The sequence below is a fragment of the Dromiciops gliroides genome, chromosome 6 (assembly GCF_019393635.1).
Source record: "Dromiciops gliroides isolate mDroGli1 chromosome 6, mDroGli1.pri, whole genome shotgun sequence".
Lineage (NCBI taxonomy): Eukaryota > Metazoa > Chordata > Mammalia > Microbiotheria > Microbiotheriidae > Dromiciops > Dromiciops gliroides.
Window position 1 is genome coordinate 264,999,029 of NC_057866.1, and position 21,287 is coordinate 265,020,315.

Consider the following 21,287-nt stretch of genomic DNA (forward strand, 5'->3'; position numbering starts at 1 on the left):
CCTTTTGGGGGATCTTTAGATTTACACCACTCATTGACCTTGGATTGGGACTTTGTTCTGAGCTGTACTAAAGTTGGGGTCCTCCCCTCCATACCTTCACCTCTGAGGTTAAGACTCCCTTCAATCTTGGGATTTGAGCACTGGATCTTTAGGGCCTTCTCTGTAGTTCTGGGCTGCCAGAATTCCCAATATCGCTACCCTGGTGTGTTTTTTTTTCAGGGACCCCTCTACTCTTGCTGCCTCTGGACACAGATCCTCGAAGGTTACACAGGTATCAAGGCCTGGGCTGGGTGGCTTCGATCTGCTGGCTGGTGGCCCCCAGGCTGCTTAAGTTCTGTGCACTTCTGGAGTGGACACTGTTTCTTACTCTAGGTTCTCTGTCCATTTCTTGATCATTATTTGATCTCATGCCAACTTTAGGATTTTGCTGGAGTATTAAGTAGAAGTTGATCCATCTAACTTGCTCAGGAAGCCTTCTTGGTCAAAAGTGAACCAGTTTTTTCTTAAATACCAGCAGGGGAGGAAGAAAGGACACTTTTCTTCATCAACTTTAGAACAAGAGGACTTCAGGTTCTGATTAGATGTCAGGCTTTTGTCTAAATAAAGGTTTCTAGGACATGACTCTTATGAAATATCCTAAATGGAGGAGTAGTGTAGCCCCAATAGAGGAATTCTTGTCCTCTCTTCAGTCTGTTAATATGCAGTGACACTCCATGTGTATATGTACATGCCCCTCACTTTACAGAAAAGGTTCCTAAAAATGTATAAATGACTTTAAAAGAAGTAGATACATAAGCTACTGCTAATTTAGAAATCTTTTAAAGCATACATCGCTAATTTTAACTTCTTTCTTTTTCTAAAAGTTAGGCCACCTTAAAACAGGACTTTTTGAGTTTTCAGAGTCAAAGGCATTTTTTAAGATAGGGTTCTTCATGTTCTTTGTGCTATGGTGTCCATGGGTTGTCTTTAGAAACCTCTTATAACAATGTTTAAAGACAAAGTAAAATATGTAGGATTGCAAAGGAAACCAATTATATTTAAAGTTATAAAAATAATTTTAAAACAAGATCTTCTTGAAGAACCTCACATAACGAAATTCTGCAGTGTGGTTTTTTAAAAGGATATCTATTAGTCAGGCAGCTAGGTGGCGCAGTGGATAAAGCACCGGCCCTGGATTCAGGAGGACCTGAGTTCAAGTCCGGCCTCAGACGCTTGACACTTACTAGCTGTGTGACCCTGGGCAAGTCACTTAACCCTCATTGCCCCTCAAAAATAACAAAACAAAACAAAAAAAAGGATACCAGTCAATACAAATGAGGAACATTTAAACTTTTTTATTTTTATTTAAGGGACATTTAAACTTTAATACCATGAAGCTTATTCAAAACCTGCTAAGAATCTCATATCAAATCTTCTCATTAGCTATTGCACGTCTACAGTAAACACGCCAGGAAAGGTCTCTAAAAACATGCTGCACAGGGGATATTATTTTAGAATTGTAATTTATTAATCAGAAACAGAAATTGGGGGGAGGGGAACGACAGTAATAAGCGATGGCCTTAGTTAAGCTTGAGTTCAAATCCTGCCTGAGATAACTGCTAGTCTTTGTGACCCTGGACAAGCTAAGCTGTTTAACCTTTGTCACTGTTTCCTCCTCTGTAAGATAGAGACAGTAACAGCAGCTCTGCTTTACAGGGTTATTGTGAGGATGAGCTAATATGCAATGTGCTTTGCAACATTAAGGTGCCTTATAAATGCCAGCTATTATCATCACTGTTGAGAGCAGGATGTAACACAACATTAACTAGGCAACAATTATTAATACTTTCATTAGGTGATCTCTAATATTTGTGAGAAGAGGGAAGGAGAAGTAAAGACAAGATAGCCTTAAGCCATCCCACTTGTGCCTCCACACAAGCCTGGAGGGCAGCCCCATTTCCTCCAAGAGTGTAAGTGCATTAAGTGTTGATGGGGTGCTCAGCTCCTCTGCTTGGCACTTGAGGCCAGCACCATCTGGCTTGAGCCTGTCTTCCCACCTAGTACTTACTCCCCTCAAGACCTCTCAGTTTCAACCCAACTGGCCTGTTCCCTACACACAACCTTCTATCTCTGGCCTCTGTGCCTTGGCTGTCCACATGATGCCTTCTCACCTGCTTCCCTGGGCACCCCTCGTTCCCTTCAAGTGCCACCTCATTCTAGAGGCAACTCCTGACTCCTCCAGGGGCCAGTGCCCCCCGGCTCCACTTTTTTATATTATCCTCATTCACTTATCAGCAAACACTTGCTATCTCTGTCCTCTCATAGCAACATCCTAGAGGTCTTTTGAAGATACTTTACAAATGCAGCAAGTTCCTTTGACCCTTCAGCGTCCCCAGGCAACTTAGACTCAAAGAACTCAAAGAAGAGTTCTAGACCTGCTTGGGGAGGAGATTTTTAGGCCAGAGACTTCCTTGGAACCAAAACTAAAAGGACATACATTGTTAGTGGAAGTGCATATCTCATCTGGGGATTCAAAAAAGGGCATTTTCTAACATCAAAACATTGCTTTTCCCATTTCAACAAGTGTTTATTAAATGCTTACTACTTGGAGGTCACTAGTGAGCCAAAAAAAGAGAAACTATTCTGGTCTCCAAGGAGATGAATTCTGCTGAATAGTCAACAAGTATCAATGACACTAGGGGCCCTTGTTATCTATCTACCTCTTACTGAATCACATGCCACATCCCCTAGTTAAATACAAATTCCAGGAGGGCAAAGACTGGTGCAGGGAGTTTTCATCTATGGATTCCCATTGCCCAGTACAGTTTGCTTCATAAATAGACGTTGGGGGGCAGCTAGGTGGCTCAGTGGATAGAGCACCGGCCCTAGATTCAGGAGGAGTTCAAATCCAGCCTCAGACACTTTACATACTCACTAGCTGTGTGACCGTGGGCAAGTCACTTAACCCCAATTGCCTCACTAAAAAACATAAAAAAAAAAAAATAGACGTTGGGATTTTTAAAATGACACAAGACAGGACACTTGATCGTTAGATCATTATAAACATGATACATGAAAATCTTGTTGGTTTTTTTTTTCACTTAATGAGGGTTAAGTGACTTGCCCAGGGTCATACAGCTAGTAATCATCTGAGGCCAGATTTGAATTCAGGAAGGCTCATCTTCCTTACTCCAAGTCCTGCACTATGGTGCCACCTAGCTGCCCCAAAACAAGCCATATTTAAGTACAAAAGAGAATTTTCCACATAAGTTAGAGCAGTGCTAACAGAAACCTGGGCATATATGTTCCAGGGCACAGTACTCAGAGAGCATCTTGTTTCAAAGGATTTAGACTATGTGCAAGGTACATGACAAAAAGCAAAACAGTTCCTGCCCCCAAGAAGGTGGTGGGAAAGGGGAAGTACAAAATTCCCAATTTTATTGAAAAGCTAAGAAATAGTTTCTATTAACTTGTCTGTGTTCCCAAAGTAACATGTGCAAAACTAAAGCCTAAGCATGCTGATGACATCGTCTCACAAGTTTGCCCTACTGGGTCTTTTTATTGAATGAGAATGAATTGTCTGTATCAGGGCTTCTTAAACTTTTCCCACTTAAGACCCATTTTCACCTGCGAAATTTTTAAGCGACCCCAGGTATATGGGTACATAAAAGATGTATACATAACCTTTTACTGTTGCCAAATTTTTCTCCACCCCCATATTGAGTTATGCAACCCCACATGGGGTTGCAACCCACAGTTTAAGAAGCTTTGGTCTATAAAGAACAGGTGCCATGTGAGTTATGGAAGACATGAGAGCAGAGTATAATGGCTAGAATGCTAGACTTGGAGGTAGAATGGCTGGGCTCAATGCTACCTCTAATACATATGACCGTATGTATGTGTGTGTCTATGTATGCATGCATGTATCTAGGAATCTTTTCTCCCCATTGGAATTTAAGCTCCGAGGGGGCACACTTCCTGCTTTTTCTTTGTATTCCCACCACCTGGTACTTAGTAAGCTTGTTAATGGATTTGTGGATCTTTGTTACAACATAACAGAATCAAGTCCCTAAATGTTTCTTTCTTAAATAACATCTGAGTCTTGAAAAACTGAAATATTACTACTAGACAGAATAATCAGTGTATGCTTTCCTTTTTGACAAATTGATTAGATTTTTTTCCTTAGAAGACAGCTCATTCAAAGTCTGTTGCATAATACCTGGATGTTTTTAGACAATAATGGGCTCCTATCAAAATCTGCCTTTCAGATATTAAGCATTCAAGGAATGTTTGTGGAAAGAATGAGTGTCCAAACGGAGAGATATGGGAAGACAGACAGTATAAGCTTCTGAAGCAAATACTGTTTAGAGGTGCAACTACAGGCAGAGAAAGCGGAAGTACAAAAGACCAGAATCTGAACATGCTTCAGACACTTGCCAGCTAAGTGGCAAGTCACAAACCTTTCTGAGTCTGTTTTTTTTTCATCGGTAAGATGGATATGATAAAAGTACCTGCCTCACAGGCTAGTTCTATCAGATAAGATTATGTATATCAAGTGCTCTGTAATTTCAAATGCTATGTAAACTTGTCACCTATTTTTTAGTCAATCACAAAACAAACCCTCATTCAGTTCACAGAGACCATCTCTTGCAGCCACTTTCAAACACAGAGGACAATGGGGCTTACAAAGGTCAGCTGACTTGCCCAAGAACACTCAGGTAGTAACCAGCAGAAGGATTTCAATAACAAGATGCCAGGCACTGAGCTAAGTGTTGGGAATAACAGAAGAGGCAAAAGACAGCCCGCAAAGAGCTGAGTCTAAAGGATCTGATCCAAAGCCAGTGTACTTCCTCTGTACCCCTTGAGCCCCAAGGCTGTAGAGACTAAAAGCAGTTTTTGCAGGGTTAAAATAAAGTCATCCAAACGTGTTTCACGGCAAGTCTCCAAGAGACTGGGATACTCTAAAAAAGCCAGGCTGGCTCTTCTGGAAGAAGGATTTTTAAGCATAAAAGTATATGGACATCTGTGTGTCACTTCAACCTGCGCTCCGTAAAGGTTAGGTAGAGTTCCCCACCTCTAACTTCCCCACTTGCTAAGGCCTGCCCTAGAACTTTCTAGTCAGGAAGACAGTAAGTGCTGAAAGCCCATTCCCCTATGTGCACCTGCACAAAGTCCAACCAGCCTGCAGCCCGTGAGCTGCAGGGGACGGAGTTAGTAAAAACACAAGTCACTGCTTCAGGAAAAGAGAAAAGACTCAGAGAAGAGAGCAGCCAACAGTACAATACAGAACCCTCAGGTAAGAATATATATTCTATATATCAATGGTAGACATCTAGAAAAGTGGATGCACTTTCTAAAAAACCGTCTGATCCAAACCAAGGAACAAAAAAATTCACATTAGGTAAATTACTGTGCTTCAAACCCAAAACTAGTTGTAGGATTTACATTGTATAAAGACTTTTTAGACTAATCTGACCAAAAGTATCATGACCTGAATGAGATGAACGCCTGTGGGGAGGAGCCAGTTTCTCTGGGATAAGTGGCTATGTGTAAATTGATATGGAATACAAATGAGAAAATAAATGAATTAGGTCTCAATCTGTGGCTTTCTTTTAGGAATTAAATGAGATCATAATTTTTAAAACTGCACAGTATTCTTGAATAATTAATAAGCAACCTACTGCTCTATGACACATCCTCCCTCACCCACATATCCTCTTTGCCAACAAACTTCCCAGACAAGCAAGCAGTGAAACCTGTGGAAACCTTTTCACCCATCTTGATGGGCACTCACTGCACAAGCATAACTACAGAACAATATGCCAGGGTCCCCTTACACACTTAAGTTAGTGTGTGAGGAATAAAAGATTTCCACTATGGCCATCGCCCAACGGTGGAGAAAGTAACTCCTGCCTCAGCCACCCCCTTAAAATGGGTGCCATCACTCTGCATTCTCAAGGTCACAGCAGATGAACACAACCTTTCCCACTGCCCCCCCCCCCCAATACTTCCTTTCCAGCCTAGGTTGGGTTTAATACGGTGACTCCACAACAGGCCTGGTCCTTCTAGGAGGGAGGCCTCCTGCCCCAAAGAAAAACAGAGGCAGAAGAGGTGACACTGAAGGGCATGGCAGTAAACCGAATGAAGCCATACCTAAAAGGATGCCAGTCATGTTCTCTCTCCGGCTCACCTCAAGTACCACCTTCTCCTTTCCCTTGCTTTCCTCATGGCCCTCCTGCCCTTGTCCCCTGGGTCACCTAGTATCGTGTCTATCCTGTACACTCAGCTATGAAGTGTATGCCCTGGGGAGACTGTAAGCGCCAGTGAGCAGGGCTGTTTATGCCCTGCATCTGGGCACAGGGGAAACGCTCCCGAAATGATGAAGGGCATGACACAGACGCCAGCAGGCAGGCCTAGGGACCAGCTGCGCTGCAGCCCCCTCCTTCTGAAGGCTGCAAAGGAGGGGTGAGGACCAAGCCATGGGTGTCACCAGAAAAGGGCAGTGGGGGGGGGCAGGGGAGAGAAGTGAGGACTTAGCTGGATTTGGGAGGAGGGGAGATGAGCAGGCCATTCACAAGGGTGATGGGGGGGGGGTTACGGGGATCGGGATGAGAGCCTGGGTCATACCCCAGAGAGGGTTGGGGGGAGAGAAGGCGGGTAGGTTGGGGCAGGATCCCGGGGCAGATGGGGGATGGGCAAAGAATGTCCCGGGGGTGAGGGCAGCGTCTGGGGAGAAGGGACGAAGGCCCGTGGGAGAGCCGGCCGGTGCCCGGGGTAGGATGGGGTTGTCCCAGGGGAGGGGGGGACGACGTCCCAGCACCCGGAGACGTGTGCGCGGAGGACTGGGGTGGCGTGGAGGTGTTCGGGGAAGAGGGGTGCTCTGGGAGCACCGAGGGACCCGAAGGGTGCCCCGGCGGCATAGGATGGGGGGGGGGGCAACGCGGGGAATGTTCGGGAGCACTGAAGGAGGCCGGGGAGGAGCAGAGGAGGCGTCTGGGCGGGGTGGGGTGTCGGAGAGCACAGAGGGGGACCCCGAGGGGAGCACCCAAAGAATAGGGAGGGAAGCCTCGGGGTGCATGGAGGTGAGCCCTGAAGAGGCACGGGGGGGCCCCCGGCAGCACGGGGAGGGGCCCTTAAGGAGCGCAGGGGGGTCCCGGCAGCACGGGGGGGGGGAGCCCGGCAGCACGGGGGGCCCCTTAAGGAGCACAGGGGGCCCCCGGCAGCACGGGGGGGGGGAGCCCCGGCAGCACGGGGGGGGTCCCCCGGCAGCACGGGGGGGGGGGAGCCCGGCAGCACGGGGGGGGGGGGGAGCCCGGCAGCACGGGGGGGGGAGCCCGGCAGCACGGGGGGGGCCCTGAAGGAGCACGGGGGGGGGTCCCGGCAGCACGGGGGGGGTCCCGGCAGCACGGGGGGGGCCCTGAAGGAGCACGGGGGGGGGAGCCCGGCAGCACGGGGGGGGGTCCCGGCAGCACGGGGGGGGGAGCCCCGGCAGCACGGGGGGGGGCCCTGAAGGAGCACGGGGGGGGGGTCCCGGCAGCACGGGGGGGGTCCCGGCAGCACGGGGGGGGCCCTGAAGGAGCACGGGGGGGGGTCCCGGCAGCACGGGGGGGGGTCCCGGCAGCACGGGGGGGGCCCTGAAGGAGCACGGGGGGGGGGTCCCGGCAGCACGGGGGGGGCCCGGCCCCAGCGGGCGGCACTCACGGGGTGCAGCGGTCGCTGTACTCGTTGGCGATGGTCTCGATGCCGCCGCTCCGCGCCACGGCGATGTAGCAGTTGAGGAAGCCGAGGTCGATGCCGACCACAGACATGCTGCCGCTGCTGCGTCGGGAGGGGCGCCTGCTGCGGGCTCGCCGCTGGGGCTGCGAGGGGCGAGGAGGGGCCGGTGAGCCGGGGCCGGGGCGGGAGGGAGCAGGGGCCGGGCCTGGACCGCCGCCGCTTGCCTCGGAGCGTCTCTCCCCACTGCGGTTCAGCAGCCACCAACCGGCAGTTACTGGGCTCTGCGCCTGCGCGCTCAGTCGCCGGGGAGGCGCGCGCGCCGCCGCTCCGATTTCCCCCTCCCAGCGGCCACCCGCCTCGGCTTCGGCAGCTTTCGTCGGCGCTCGGGCAACGGCGGCCGGCGGGTTCGAGAAAGATCTCGAAGACGTGGGCGGGGGGGGGGGGAAGGAGAGAGAGAGAGAGAGAGAGAGAGAGAGAGAGAGAGGGAGGGAGGGGCGGGGCGAAGGAGGAGCCGGTCTCGCCAGGAGTCAGACCGGCGCGGAGGCCGTTGAGGAGACGACCCCTCCCTTGTCGCGACCCGGCGGCTGTCCGAGGAGGGGGAGGGGGAAACGCGGAGGAGGGAGGAGGGAGGGGGGGAGGGGAAGGAAGAGGGAGAGGTGAGAAGCGAGGGGAAATGGAGGGGGAAAGTGGAGGAGAGCCGGGAGGCCTGAGCGGGGGGAGGACCGACGCTCCTCGGGCTGCCCGCTGGGACCACTCCCTTAACTTCTCCCGGGCCTCACTTTCCCTAGCTGTAAAATGTGGGGCACTAGCTCGAATGCGGTGACTCCACTAGGGGCACCGAACGGGCACCCAGAGCACAAGGACCAAGGGGACTCCCGGACCCCCCTCCCCCGCTGCCCCCACCCCAAGGGCCCAGGGCACCCACCTGCCAAAGCGGGGCCTCCCGGTCCCCTGCGGGCCCATGCACCCCCGGAGGCTACGGCCCTTTTCCCCGGGAGGGGAGTTTTCAGCGGGTGCCAAGCATGGCAGTTTTTCCTAATTCCCATCTCTTTTGCCCTCGGGTCGTGTGAGCAAAGACCTGTGTGATCAGGGCCTTGTCATGGGGGCTCTGTGAGGTAATCACCCCTTTTATGCTGAACACTGCCCAGGACTGTGTTCAATTTGGGTGGTCACCAAGCTTCCTGGAGCTGTGGGGACCCCTGAATAAAGGAAGAGGGCAGAAAAAGGAAAAAGGGATGGAGGTTATTGGGCCTAAGAAGGAAAGAGGAGGTAGGTGGTTGTAAGCAAACAACCACATCGTATTTTGTTAACCACGAAAAGCCATTAGAAAGTTCTGCCTTGAGAGGCAGTTTTCTCTTTCCTCGTCTGAAAAACTGCAACTTAGGATGGGCCCCTGTGACCCACGGGATTTTCTTTCTCCCTTCTCCCTCCCCCCTCCCTGCCCCCTCATTAGAACAGTGACTTATTTATTCATTTATTCATTTTTTTGGGTATTCATTCTTTTTTTTTTTTTTTTTGCGGGGCAATGGGGGTTAAGTGACTTGCCCATGATCACACAGCTAGTAAGTGTCAAGTGTCTGAGGCCGGATTTGAACTCAGGTACTCCTGAATCCAGGGCCAATGCTTTATCCACTGCGCCACCTAGCTGCCCCCCATTCATTTTTGATGTAACAAACATTTTATTTTTTCCAGTTACATGCAAAAGTAGTTTTCAACGTTCATTTTCATAATATTTAGAGTTCCAATTTTTTCTTCCTCCCTCCCTTTCCTCCCCCTTCCACAAGACAGCAACCAATCTGATATAGGTTATATATGTATAATCCACAAGTGCTCTTTTTTTTTTTACAGGGCAATGAGGGTTAAGTGACTTGCCCAGGGTCACACAGCTAGTAAGTGTAAAGTGTCTGAGGTCGGAGTTGAACTCAGGTCCTCCAGAATCCAGGGCAGTGCTTTGTCCACTGCACCACCTAGCTGCCCCCCACAAGTGCTCTTTTTATCAGTTCTTTCTATGGGGGTGGATAGTAAGCTTCATCATTAGTCCCTTGGGATTGTCTTTGATCACTGCATTGCCGACAGTTGTCAAGTCATTCACAATTGCTCATAGAACAATATTGCTGTCACTGTGCACAATGTCCTCCCAGTTCTGCTCACTTCACTGTACAACAGTTCATATGAGTCTTTCCAAGTCTTTCTGAAATCATCCTGCATGTCATTTCTTACAGTGCAATAATATTCCATCACAATCATATACCACCACTTCTTCAGTCATTCCCCAATAGATGGACATTCCTTTGATTTCCAATTCTTAGCCACCATAAAGAGTTGCTATAAATATTTTTTGTACAATTTTTCCCTTTTCTCTTTTTCAATTACTATTGTTAACTGTTTCCCTCCATCCTATTCCCTTCCCCCTGATATTTACTCTGTTATCTTCTTTCACCCTATCCCTCCTCAAAAGGGATTTGCTTCTGACTGCCCCCTCCCCCAATCTGCCCTCCCTTCTTTTGCCCTTCCCTCTTTATCCCCTTCCCCTCCTCTTTTCCAGCAGGGTTAGATAGATTGCTCCACCCTATCGAGTGTGTATATTATTCCCTCCTTGAGCCAACTCCGGTGAGATTAAGGTCTTTGAGCCTATTCTGATGAGTATAAAGTTCATTTACTGCCCTGCTCCACCCCCAGATCTACCCTCCCACTCCATAAACCCTTTCCTGTTTCTTTCATGTGGGATTTTACCCCATTCTACCTCTCCCCTCTCCCCTCCCCCAATGCATTCCTCTCTCCCCTAAATTTGACCCTAAATATGTCATCATGGGGCAGCTAGGTGGTGCAGTGGCTAAAGCACCAGCCCTGGATTCAGGAGGACCTGAGTTCAAATCCGACCTCAGACACTTGACACTTACTAGCTGTGTAATCCTGGGCAAGTCACTTAACCCCCACTGCCCCGAAAAAAAAAAGTGATTTAAAACATGCTATACTTCTTCCTTCCAGGGCAGTCTTTCCATATGTTACCAACAAAACCCAGTCGGAAGACATTGAAAGAAAAATTACAATTCAAGCTAACTATAAAATGTATAAACATTTAGGAGTCTACTTATCAAGATATACACAGGAATTCTATGACTATAACCCCTGAAATAAAGACAGACCTAAATAATTAGAGAGGTATTAGTTGCTTGTTGTTGGGCCAGGACAATATAATAAAAATGGCAATACCACATTAATTTATTCAGTACTGTGCCAATCCACCCTAGAACTAGACAGATCTAGGAGCAGCTACATAGCACAGTGAATAGAGCACCAGCCCTAGAGGCAGGAGGACTTGAGTTCAAATCCAGCCTCAGACCCTTGACAACTTACTAGTTGTGTGACCCTGGGCAAATCACTTAACACCAATTGCCTCACCCAAAAAAAAAAAAAAAAGAACTAGACAGATTTATCCAGAGAAACCAAATTTGGTCAAGAATCTCAGAAATAATGAAAAAAGTGGTAAAGAACATGGTCTAGGAGAATTTTTTCTTTTTTTTTTTTTGTGGGGCATTGAGAGTTAAGTGACTTGCCCAGGGTTATACAGCTAATAAGTGTCAAGTATCTGAGGCCAGATTTGAACTCAAGTCCTCCTGAATCCAGGGCTGGTGCTTTATCCACTACACCACCTAGCTGTCCCCATATCTAGGAGAATTTAACAGATGATGTATAACCATATCATCTTGACAGTGTTTTTTTTTTAGTAGGTTCTCTTTGCCTTAAACTCTCGATATGGTATGGGGGATCAATATCTACCTGAGTTCCTTCTGCCCCAACTACCCCAACATATAGACAGAATTTTATATTTGCACTTTTGAGTTTGAGTTCTTGTGCTTTTTCAAAAAATTCAGTTTATGCTCCTATCCTATTCCAAGGACCATAATTTCTTAAAGTGATATAGATTTCTCCACTAGAATTATACTCAAACTATACAACAAAGCAGTAATCATTTTTTAAATCATAAAAGTATTTTATTTTCCAGTTACATGTAAAAGTAGTTTTCGACATTTGTTTTAATAATATTTTTAGTTCCAAATTTTTCTCCCTCCCCCCTCCCCAAGACAGCAAGCAATCTGATATAGGTTATATATGTACAATCACATTAAACATATTTCTGCATTAGTCATGTTGTGAAAGAAGAATCAGAACAAAAGGGGAAAACCTCAAAAAACAACAGTATGGTTCAATCTACATTCAGAATCCACAATTCTTTTTTCTGGATATGGAGAACATTTTCCATCATGAGTTCTTTGGAATTGTCTTAGATCATTGTATTGCTGAGAAGAGTTAAGTCTATCACAGTTGATCATCACACCAGTGTTGCTGTTAATGTGTATAGCTTTCTCCCGGTTCTGCTCACTTCACTCAGCATCAGTCCACTTAAGTCTTTCCAGGTTTTTCTGAAATCTGCCCAAAGCAGTAATCATTAAAGCTATTTAGTATTGTTAAAAAAAATAGAAAAGTTGATGAGTGGTATAGATTAAGAATATAAAACTCAGAAACAAAAAACAAAAACATAGTTTCATAGTGTTTGATAAATCCAAAGACTCCAACTATCATGATGAGGGCTTACTATTTGCTAAAAGTCCTAGAAGAATTGTAAAGCAGTCTAGCAGAAATTAAGTTCACAGCAGCATCTCACACCCAGTACTACAATAAGCTCCAAGTGGATACAGGACCAAGAAGTAAAAGGTCACATCATAAATTAGGAGAATAGAAAGGGTTACTTTTCACAACTATAGAAAAGGAAAACCTTTTCAAACAAAAGAGAGGATCAAAGGAAATAAAATGGATAGTTTTATTACATAAATACAATGTAGCTAAAATCAGAATGGAAACAGTTAACTGGAAAATAGCTTTACAGCAAGTTTCTCTGATAAAATTCTGATATCCAAGATATATAAGGTACTGATTCAAATATATAAAAACAAGAGACAATCTCCACTAAATAAGTGGTCAAGAGATAATAGATAGGCAGTTCTTGAAAGTTCTTTAATAACTTTATGAAAAATGTTTTGAATTACTAATAATTAGAGAAATGCAAATGAAAACAATTCTTAGGTTCCATCTCATAACCATGGGGTTGGCAAAGGTGACAAAATCGAAAAAAGACAATTGTTGGAAGGGATATATATGGAAGGACAGGCACACTGAGGCACTGCTGAAAGACATATGAAGAAATGGTGGGGGAGGTAGAGAAAAGGAAACAAAAGCATTTTTGAAAAGTACAGGAAAAAAAGGTTTATAGGGAAACAGACAAATGGAAGAGCTTTTTTTTTTCCCCTGCTGCGGGGCAGTGAAGGTTAAGTGACTTGCCCAGGGTCACACAGCTAGTAAGTGTCAAGTGTCTGAGGCCGGATTGGAACTAAGGTCCTCCTGAATCCAGGGTTGGTGCTCTATCCACTGAGCCACCTAGCTGCCCCTGGAAGAGCTTTTTAAAAACAAATTCCTCTTGATGCGGAAAAATCTAAACACTAATGTACAATTGGTGAAGTTGTAAACCAATTCAACCATTCTGGAGAACAATTTCGAACTATGCCCAAAAGGCTATAAAACTGTGTATGTCCTTTGATCCAGCAATACTACTCCCAGGTCTGTATTCCAAAGAAATAGGAAACAAAAAGGAAAAGGACCTATGTGTACAAAAATATAGCAGCTCTTTGAGGTGGCAAAGAATTGGAAATTGAGGGGATGCTCATCAATTGGGGAATGGCTAAACATTGACAAGTTATGGTATGTGAGTGTAATGGAATACTATTATATAAGAAATAAGGAACAAGATGCTCTCAGAAAAACTTGGAAAGACTTACATGAACTGATGCAAAATGAAATGAATGGAACCTGGAGGATGTTGTACACAGTAACTGCTATTCTCAGGGGTATAATGATCTAATGACAATTCCTGTCATCCACTTGGGGTCCCCATCAGCCCTTGGGGATAATTAACTCCATAAACTTGCTCCCTATTTTATGAAAAAAAGGCTTGTTTTATTTTGTTTTAGTTCCTAACCAGAACCTTTTTGAGTTTCCAAGGTGGTCACTGTTCTGCTTAGTTCCACAATCCATTCCTTTTCCTTATCATAGGAACATTAGTGTTTTCAGGATGATCCAAATAGGCTTTTTGTAGAAGCCCTCGGCATTACGCCAAGGCCCAGAGAGCTAAAGCTCATTCATGTGCCCCTGAATCACATCCCTGAAGCAAAGTCAACCAAAACTTTTTCCATGGATGCTGTGTATATTTGTGGGAGGGACAGCATCCACAGTGTTTATGGTGGGGATGTTTTATAATAACTGTTTTTGCTCTTCCGTCTGAGTAAATGCCATTGCTAAAAGCTAAGAGGAAAAAAGAATGTCTGCTCCTTGAAAACAAGAACTCCCAGAGCTCCGCTTGGCATCTGCTCCCCTGCCTGGTTTCAACTCCATGGAGCAAGATTCCCCAGGCATGGGTCACTCCTTGGTGTCCTGTTTCCCTTTAGATTGTAAGCTCCTTGAGGGCAGGGACTGTCTTTTTGTTGACTGCATCCCCATCGATCAGCACAGGACCTGGCACACCATAGGCACTTAATAAACGTTTACTGGATTGGATGAGATTGGCTTAGATCGGATCTGTTAGGGACTGTTTCTGCCTTTCTTTGAGTCCCTAGCACTTGGCGGTTACTGGCACAGAGTAAGTGCTTCACGAAGAAATGACTGACAGCTGTGCAATGGAGTCAGGGAAATGGGACTGGGACACTTTGCCATCAGGGGCACTTGGGCCAGTTAGGCTGTCTTTAGGTCCAGGTTCTTCATCTTTAAAATGAGGGGCATGGGGGGCGGCTAGATAGCACAGTGGATAAAGCACCAGCCCTGGATTCAGGAGGACCTGAGTTCAAATCCGGCTTCAGACACTTGACACTTACTAGCTGTGTGACCCTGGGCAAGTCACTTAACCCCCGTTGCCCCGCAAAAAAAAAAAAAAAAAGAGGGGGATGGACAACACGACTTTTTAATACCCTTCAAGGTCTAATCGACAAGAGAAAACAATCTTACCCTCAGAAATCAAGGGGCACATTTTGCTTATATCAAGGTCTGAGACAGGTAGGTGGTGGCACAGTATGGGATCGAGGACAGGGCCTGGAATCAGGAAGATGAGTTCAAATTTGATGTCAGGTACCTCCTAGCTGTGTAACCGTCGGGGCAAGTCATTGCATGACTCTTGGTTTCTTCAACTGTAAAATGGGAATAATCATAGCATTTACCTCACAGGGTTGCTGTGAGGAGCAAATGAGATTTGTAAAAAGTAGTTGGCACAATGCCTGGCACATAGTAGGCACTACATCAATGCTTCTTTCCTTCTCTATCCTTTTTACATCAAACCAGTAGGGCTTAGTGGTTCTTCCTGTTGTTCTGTCCACCCTTAGTTCTTTCTACTTCTGGCCTCAAGTCACATGGGCCTGTAGGAACAGATGGTGGATCCTGAAAAGAAGTCAGGCTTGCCAAGGCATCACAGCTGGTGTCCTCACTGCTGGCATCTGTTGCTGCAGAGGCTGACTGTAATCACATGCTGTGTCAGAGGGGAACAGTGAGCCATGTAGGACCCTGCACCACCTTCACCCCCCTTCCACATTCTGAGCCCCTTGGCCCTGTTTCTCTATCTCCCAAGGAGACAACAGGGCAGGGTCTTCCCATGACACCATCTCCCAGAAGGCAGTGGATTGGATATGCCAATTTATGTCAGAGTCATTGTGCCTCCTGAAGAGTAAGCAAGGACAATGTCCCTGGATCACCAGATTTCTGTTTCCTCCATTCAGCCAGTAATAACCATCAACCCACTTGGTCTCTCCTGTGGCCACCCAGCAAAGAAATCCTTCTGGGTCCTCCAACATAAAAAAAATAACATCAGCAACAACAATAACAAATCATAACAACTGATGAAACAGGCTTTCCTCCTCTAGGTAGAGAAGTGGGGGACTATGGGGGTGGAATGTTGCCACTGTCCAATGTAGCCACTGATCTGCCCCTCCCCACCCTGAAAATTACTTTGTATAAGTGTTGTCTTCATTTATCTGTAGACAGATTAGTTTCTCCCTAGTAGAATCCTGTGCCTTGGGATGGCTTTGGTTTTTTGTCTTTCTGTCCTCAGCATCTAGCACACAGTAGGGCATGTAGTGGGTTTTGATGCTTTTGCCTCATCCAACTGGAGCTCCCATTTTTTTTTTGCCCTTCTTCAACCCTGAAAGTTTCATTCACATCTGAATTCCCAACTTGAGAAAATGAGTCATAAAGCCAATGAAAACATTTCAGCAACTCATATTTGTGTCTTCCTAAGCTAAAAAAAAAATTTCCTTCCTCTCTGCTAACCCCTTGAGCTTAACTAACAATTTTCTCCTTCACTGACAGACTTGTTCAGAGAGTAGTCTCCTATCATTGCTGACCACTTGCTCTTTAATATGCCATCTGGCCACTACCCCTGCCATTCTTGCAAGGCTACTCTCTCCAAGGTCATCCATGGTCCTCCAAGCATCACCAAATCTAATGGCCTTTATTAAGTCCTCATTCTTAGTGACTTTTCTGAAGCCTTTGGAGCTTTTGGTCAACCAGCTGAACCTCTATTATTTGGCTTCCCCGATACCATGGTCATGGTTCTCCCATCTCTCAGGCCACTCCTTGGTCTCCTTGGACAGTTCCTCTTTCTATTCCTATCCCTTAATGTCACTGTTTCCCAGGATACAGTCTTTGTCCCTCTTCTGTTCTTTTTCTCTCCTTCGGCATTTTCACCCGCTCTCAATGAAGAAGAAGACTCCCAAATCTCTGTCTCAAATTCTGACCCTTCTCCCCAGGTCTAGTCCTGCTTTTCTAGATGCCGGTATGCAATTCCTCCTCCTGGCACATGTCCCAAATCACAAAATGTATATCTTCTTCTTCTTCTAATGACCTGTTTTGCTGGGTCATACTGATCTTTCAGAGAAGTAGGTTCCAACTGTGTAATTATAAATCCTAGATCAGAGGTCAGCTAGTTCAAACCCCTCAATTTACAGATGAAACTGAGCCCGAGAGTACATGTCCCACAGCTACTTATCTGCAGGGATGGGGCCTGAACCCAAGCCCTCTTTGTCCAAATCTGGGACTCCTTCCCTTATACCCCACTATCTCCTCATTTTTGCTTGTCCCCACATCATCAGCTCACTGTGTCCTGTTGATTCCAGTTCTAAAATGATTCTTTTATCTGTGTCCTCCTTTCCATCCACTCTGCTATCAGGCTCTCATCCTTGCCAGCAGGGACAATTTGATCTATTTGTATCCCCAGTATTTTGCACATAGCAAGGACCTAATAAATGCTTCAACCATGATGGACTTATCTCTTCGCAGCAACGCAATGGCCCAAGACAATTCCAAAGACTCATGATGGAAAATACTCTCTCCACATTCAGAAAAAGAACTATGGAGTCTGAATGTAGATGGAAGCATTCTATTTTCGCTTTCTTGGTTTTTTGTTGTTGTTGTTTCTTCTTTCTTGTGGTTTTTTCTTTTGTTCTAATTCTTCTCTTACAATATAAGTAATATGGAAATATGTTCAGCATGATTGTATTGTATAACCTATATCAGATCGCTTACCATCTTGGGGAAAGGGAAGGGAAGGGAAGGAGGGAGAGAAATTTGGAATTCAAAATCTGACAAAAATGAAAGTTGAATAGTATCTTTACATGTAATTGGAAAAAATACTATTAAAAAACCCAACAACCCCAAAACCAAAAAACATTCAACCTCAAACACTTAAGTAGATACTCTGGATAAGTAGCTTAACTTCTGCCTGCCTCAGTTTCCTTATTTGTAAAATGGGGGTAATAATAATAGCACCCAGGGCAGGGGATAGGTGGTGCAATGGATAGAGTGCCAGCCCTGTAGTCAGAAGGACCTGAGTTCAAATCTAGTCTCAGACACTTACTAGCTGTGTGACCCCAGGCAAGTCACTTAACACTATTTGCCTCAGTTCCTCATCTGTAAAATGAGCTGGAGAAGGAAATGGCAAACTACTCCAGCATCTTTGCCAAGAAAACCCCAAAACAGGGTCATGGAGAGTCGGACACAACTAAAACAACCCAACAACAATAGCACTCAAGGCTGTTGTGAGGACCAAATGAGAAAATATCTGTAAATCACCTGGCACTGTGCTTCCCCTCCCCTTCCCATCTCTTGTGAAAATCTTCCGTATGGAAGACTGTCCTATCCAGCCCTCCCTACTCTATCCTGTCATGCTTTCTAAGCAGAAGTCAGCTTCCCCTTCTCCCTCTCCCACTGACTTCTCACTTCCTGGTAATCTGACGGCGGTTTTAATGACTCTAACAAAGCAGTTCCTTCTGTGGCTGCTGATGATCTTGCAGTCCAAAGGCCTTTTTTCTGTCCTCCTCCTTTGCCTCTCTTCAATCTGTGAAGCCCCATTTTCCTGGAAACTTTTTTCCCCTGGGTTTTCTTCATACTCCTACTTGTCTAATCATCCCTTCTTAGTCTCCTCTGCTGAATCACCATCCCCATTCTACCCGTTTTGTTAGATATCCACAGAGCTCTGCCTTAGGCCCTCTTCTGTCTCTTTACTGTTTCTGTAGGTGATCTAACTAGCTCCCAGGGGTTCAATTACCTCTACACAGACAACTCCTAAACCTCTATGACCAGCCTGCGTCTCTCTCCCAAATTCCCAGGCCTGCATTACCAGTTGCCTATTGGACATTTTTACCTTGGTATCCCAGTCATCCCAAACTCAAATTGTCATTCAACAAGGATTTAGTGTTCACAGTATGCCATGAACCATGCTAAGTTCTGGGGATGCAAAGAGAGGCAAAAACAGTCCTCTCTGTGTCTTCCTTAATCTTAGTGCCTTCTCTCTGAGACTATCCCCAATTTAGCCTATGTTATCTTGTTTGTATATTGTTTTTTTTATATAGTCTCCCCCGTTAGGCTGTAAGCTCCTGGAGAATAGGAAATGTCTTTTACCCATCTTTGTATCCCCTGCAGTTATAACAGTGCCTGGCACATAGTAGGTGCTTGATAAATGCTTACTGACTGATAGTCCCTGCCCTCAAGGAAATTACATTTCTAATGGTGGATAAAACATGTAAGTAAATAGGTATATGTAATATATATGGCTAAAATTGTCAGGTGCAGCCACAAACCAGAACCCGAACCCAAACCCTAAAACAAATACCATACCCCAAACGCAGTACTATAAGTTTAGGACCCAATGTGAGTCTGCCGGCCAATTGGGTGGAGATTGTATAGATTTCTATGTAGGTAGATCAACTGGGTATGGGACACCTCGGGATTGGATGAGGCTGTTGCTGGGGGGGGAGGGGTCCTAGGTAGGAGAGGGGAGGTGGTCCTTTGACTTGACAGGCCTAGTAACAGGTTAACTATCCTGCCCTCAGAGATAGGGCTGACTTTGCTCCTCTAGCAGTAAGGAAGGTCATAGACTGGTGGAGGTTATATACTACAAGCAAGGTCAGGGGCAAAACAGAGGACCTGCAGACAAAATAGGGTTGCTATGGCTTTCTCAGCTCTCGACACATACAGAAAGGATAAGGGAAATGTGGGGGTCAGGGAAAGGCTTCCTTCAAGAAATGGCATTTGAGCCGAGTCTTGAAGGAAACTGTTATGGGGTAAATGAAGGGGGTTTGGGATAGGGGTTCTTAGGAATTCCTCTTTAAGGAATTACACCCTCTTGCACACAAATCCAATTAGAATAAAATAATAGTTTATTTAGGGGCTGGGGAAAGGAAAGCAAGAGAGAATTTGGACTTCTCCTGGGGAGAAGGCATGGCACAGAGGCGAGGCTCTCTGAGATACCTATCTCCTTGAGCAGGAGACAGGTAGATACTTTTTTGGAAGACCGATGGTGGTGGTCAGATGGGGTGATCATCTGACTGTGAAACGTTCCCTTATTGGGGGAGGACCATCCCCCACTGGTGGTCACTGGGGGAAGCTGGGTGAGGGTCAGCTCCAGATCATTCAAGCCATCTCTGTCCTCCTCAAGCCACAAAGACAGCAGCCACACCTAATCTTATCTCCCTGAGGGGTGGGGGAGACTGGAATGAAGGGTGGTGGTCCTGGATATAGCTCAGTCCCGATCTGGTTGGTGCAGGTTATCTCTTTAGATGTGTCTGCCTTTGGTTTAGTTTCTCAAGGAGAAGGTTCTTTTGATTTAACCCACACAACTTCTGAGGTTCCCTGGGCACATGACAAAACCACTGATTCTAAGAGGCACAGGTAAGGACGGGGAACATTTCAGGCAGCCCAGGAAGGTTCTCTATGATTGGTAGGGAGGGAAACAATCAGTAGATAGGGTGAGAGTGAAGATGAATGAGAGAGCAGACAATAAAGGGGAAATCTTGCCCCCTCAAGAACTGCAGAGGATAAGGTGGAATGGAATCTCTTGTGTAGATAGAGGAGTTAGACTTAGTCTGGAGTTAAGACTCCCTCTTCATGTGAGACGGGAGGAAGGAAATAGAGGCTGAAGGCCTTTGAGGGATGTGAAATGAAGAAGAGGGGAGAAGAGGAAACTCTCAGGGAATAGCCTCATTTTTTTTCTATAAAGGAGGCATATTTCTCAGCTGAAAGAGGGTAGCCTCCCCTCCAAAAAAAAATAGTGAGGGTAAAGGGAGACCTGGGAGGCTTGAGGAAAGATGAACATACACAGGCCAGGGTAGCTGAATCAGAGTCAAGGATAAGAAGAATGGAAAGAGAGACAAGAGCCTGGTTGTGAAGAGCTTTCATTTTGTTTTGTTTTGTTTTGAATTTAATATTTTATTTCCCTCCAATTACATGTAAAACAATTTTTAACATTCATTTAAAACACTTTTTGATTTTCAAATTCTCTCCCTCCCTTCCTTTTCTCCCCTCTCACTGACAAGGCAAGCAATTTGATATAGGTTATACGTTCAATCATGCAAAACACATTTCCATGTTAGTCATGTTTGGGACAAAATTGCCTCAGTTTACCTAAATAATTCGAGGAGACCACCAAGTCAAGCAGAGGCAGATTTATTACATTCTCATGAGAATGGGTGACCCCATGACCCCATGTCAGGGATGAGGAGCGCAGTAAGGGGCTCATGAGTTGGGTTTTTATGGAAGTTTTGAGAGGGGGGGGTCCCCTTGTGCACAGGGTGAATTCAAAATCTAACATCCAATCCTGTCTCACCCAGAGTGCATGTTCAGCTCGTGATCAGGGTATGAATGCATGCTCAGCTGTGTCTGAGAGCTGGGGGAATTTTGGAGGGGGAAAAGGTCAAACCAAGGGAGGGGGAAAGGGTGAAACCACGGGAGGGGTGAAACCACTCCAAACCACTCCACCCAGGTAAAGAGGGGCAAGGGGGAGAAGGGAGTGATGGTACCAGGATCTGGTACTGGGGGGAGTTAGGACTTAGGAATGCAAAAGGGGAGGTAGTATCTGGGTGGGGTCTGTGCTAGCAAGAGACATCTTCTCCTGCCTGGTCATAGAGTGGGGGGGGGTGAGGGGGAGGAGGTGTGTTGTAGTAACAGCATAACTAACCCATAACAAGGACTGGGGGTTTGAAATGTAGGCAAGGGGGGTGGTA

At 46.1% G+C, this 21,287-nt stretch overlaps 1 protein-coding gene across 1 annotated transcript in view; it reads right to left on the reverse strand.

Annotated features, from left to right (window-relative positions):
• The window catches only part of HSPA4L (heat shock protein family A (Hsp70) member 4 like), a 70,834-nt gene extending 62,877 nt beyond the window's left edge, over positions 1 to 7,957 (reverse strand). Inside the window, exon 1 of the mRNA XM_043972025.1 lies at positions 7,681 to 7,957. Within this exon, the coding sequence (XP_043827960.1) occupies positions 7,681 to 7,787 (107 nt within the window). The 5' untranslated portion in view covers positions 7,788 to 7,957. The remainder of the gene's footprint in view (positions 1 to 7,680) is intronic.
• Positions 7,958 to 21,287: the final 13,330 nt, after the last annotated feature.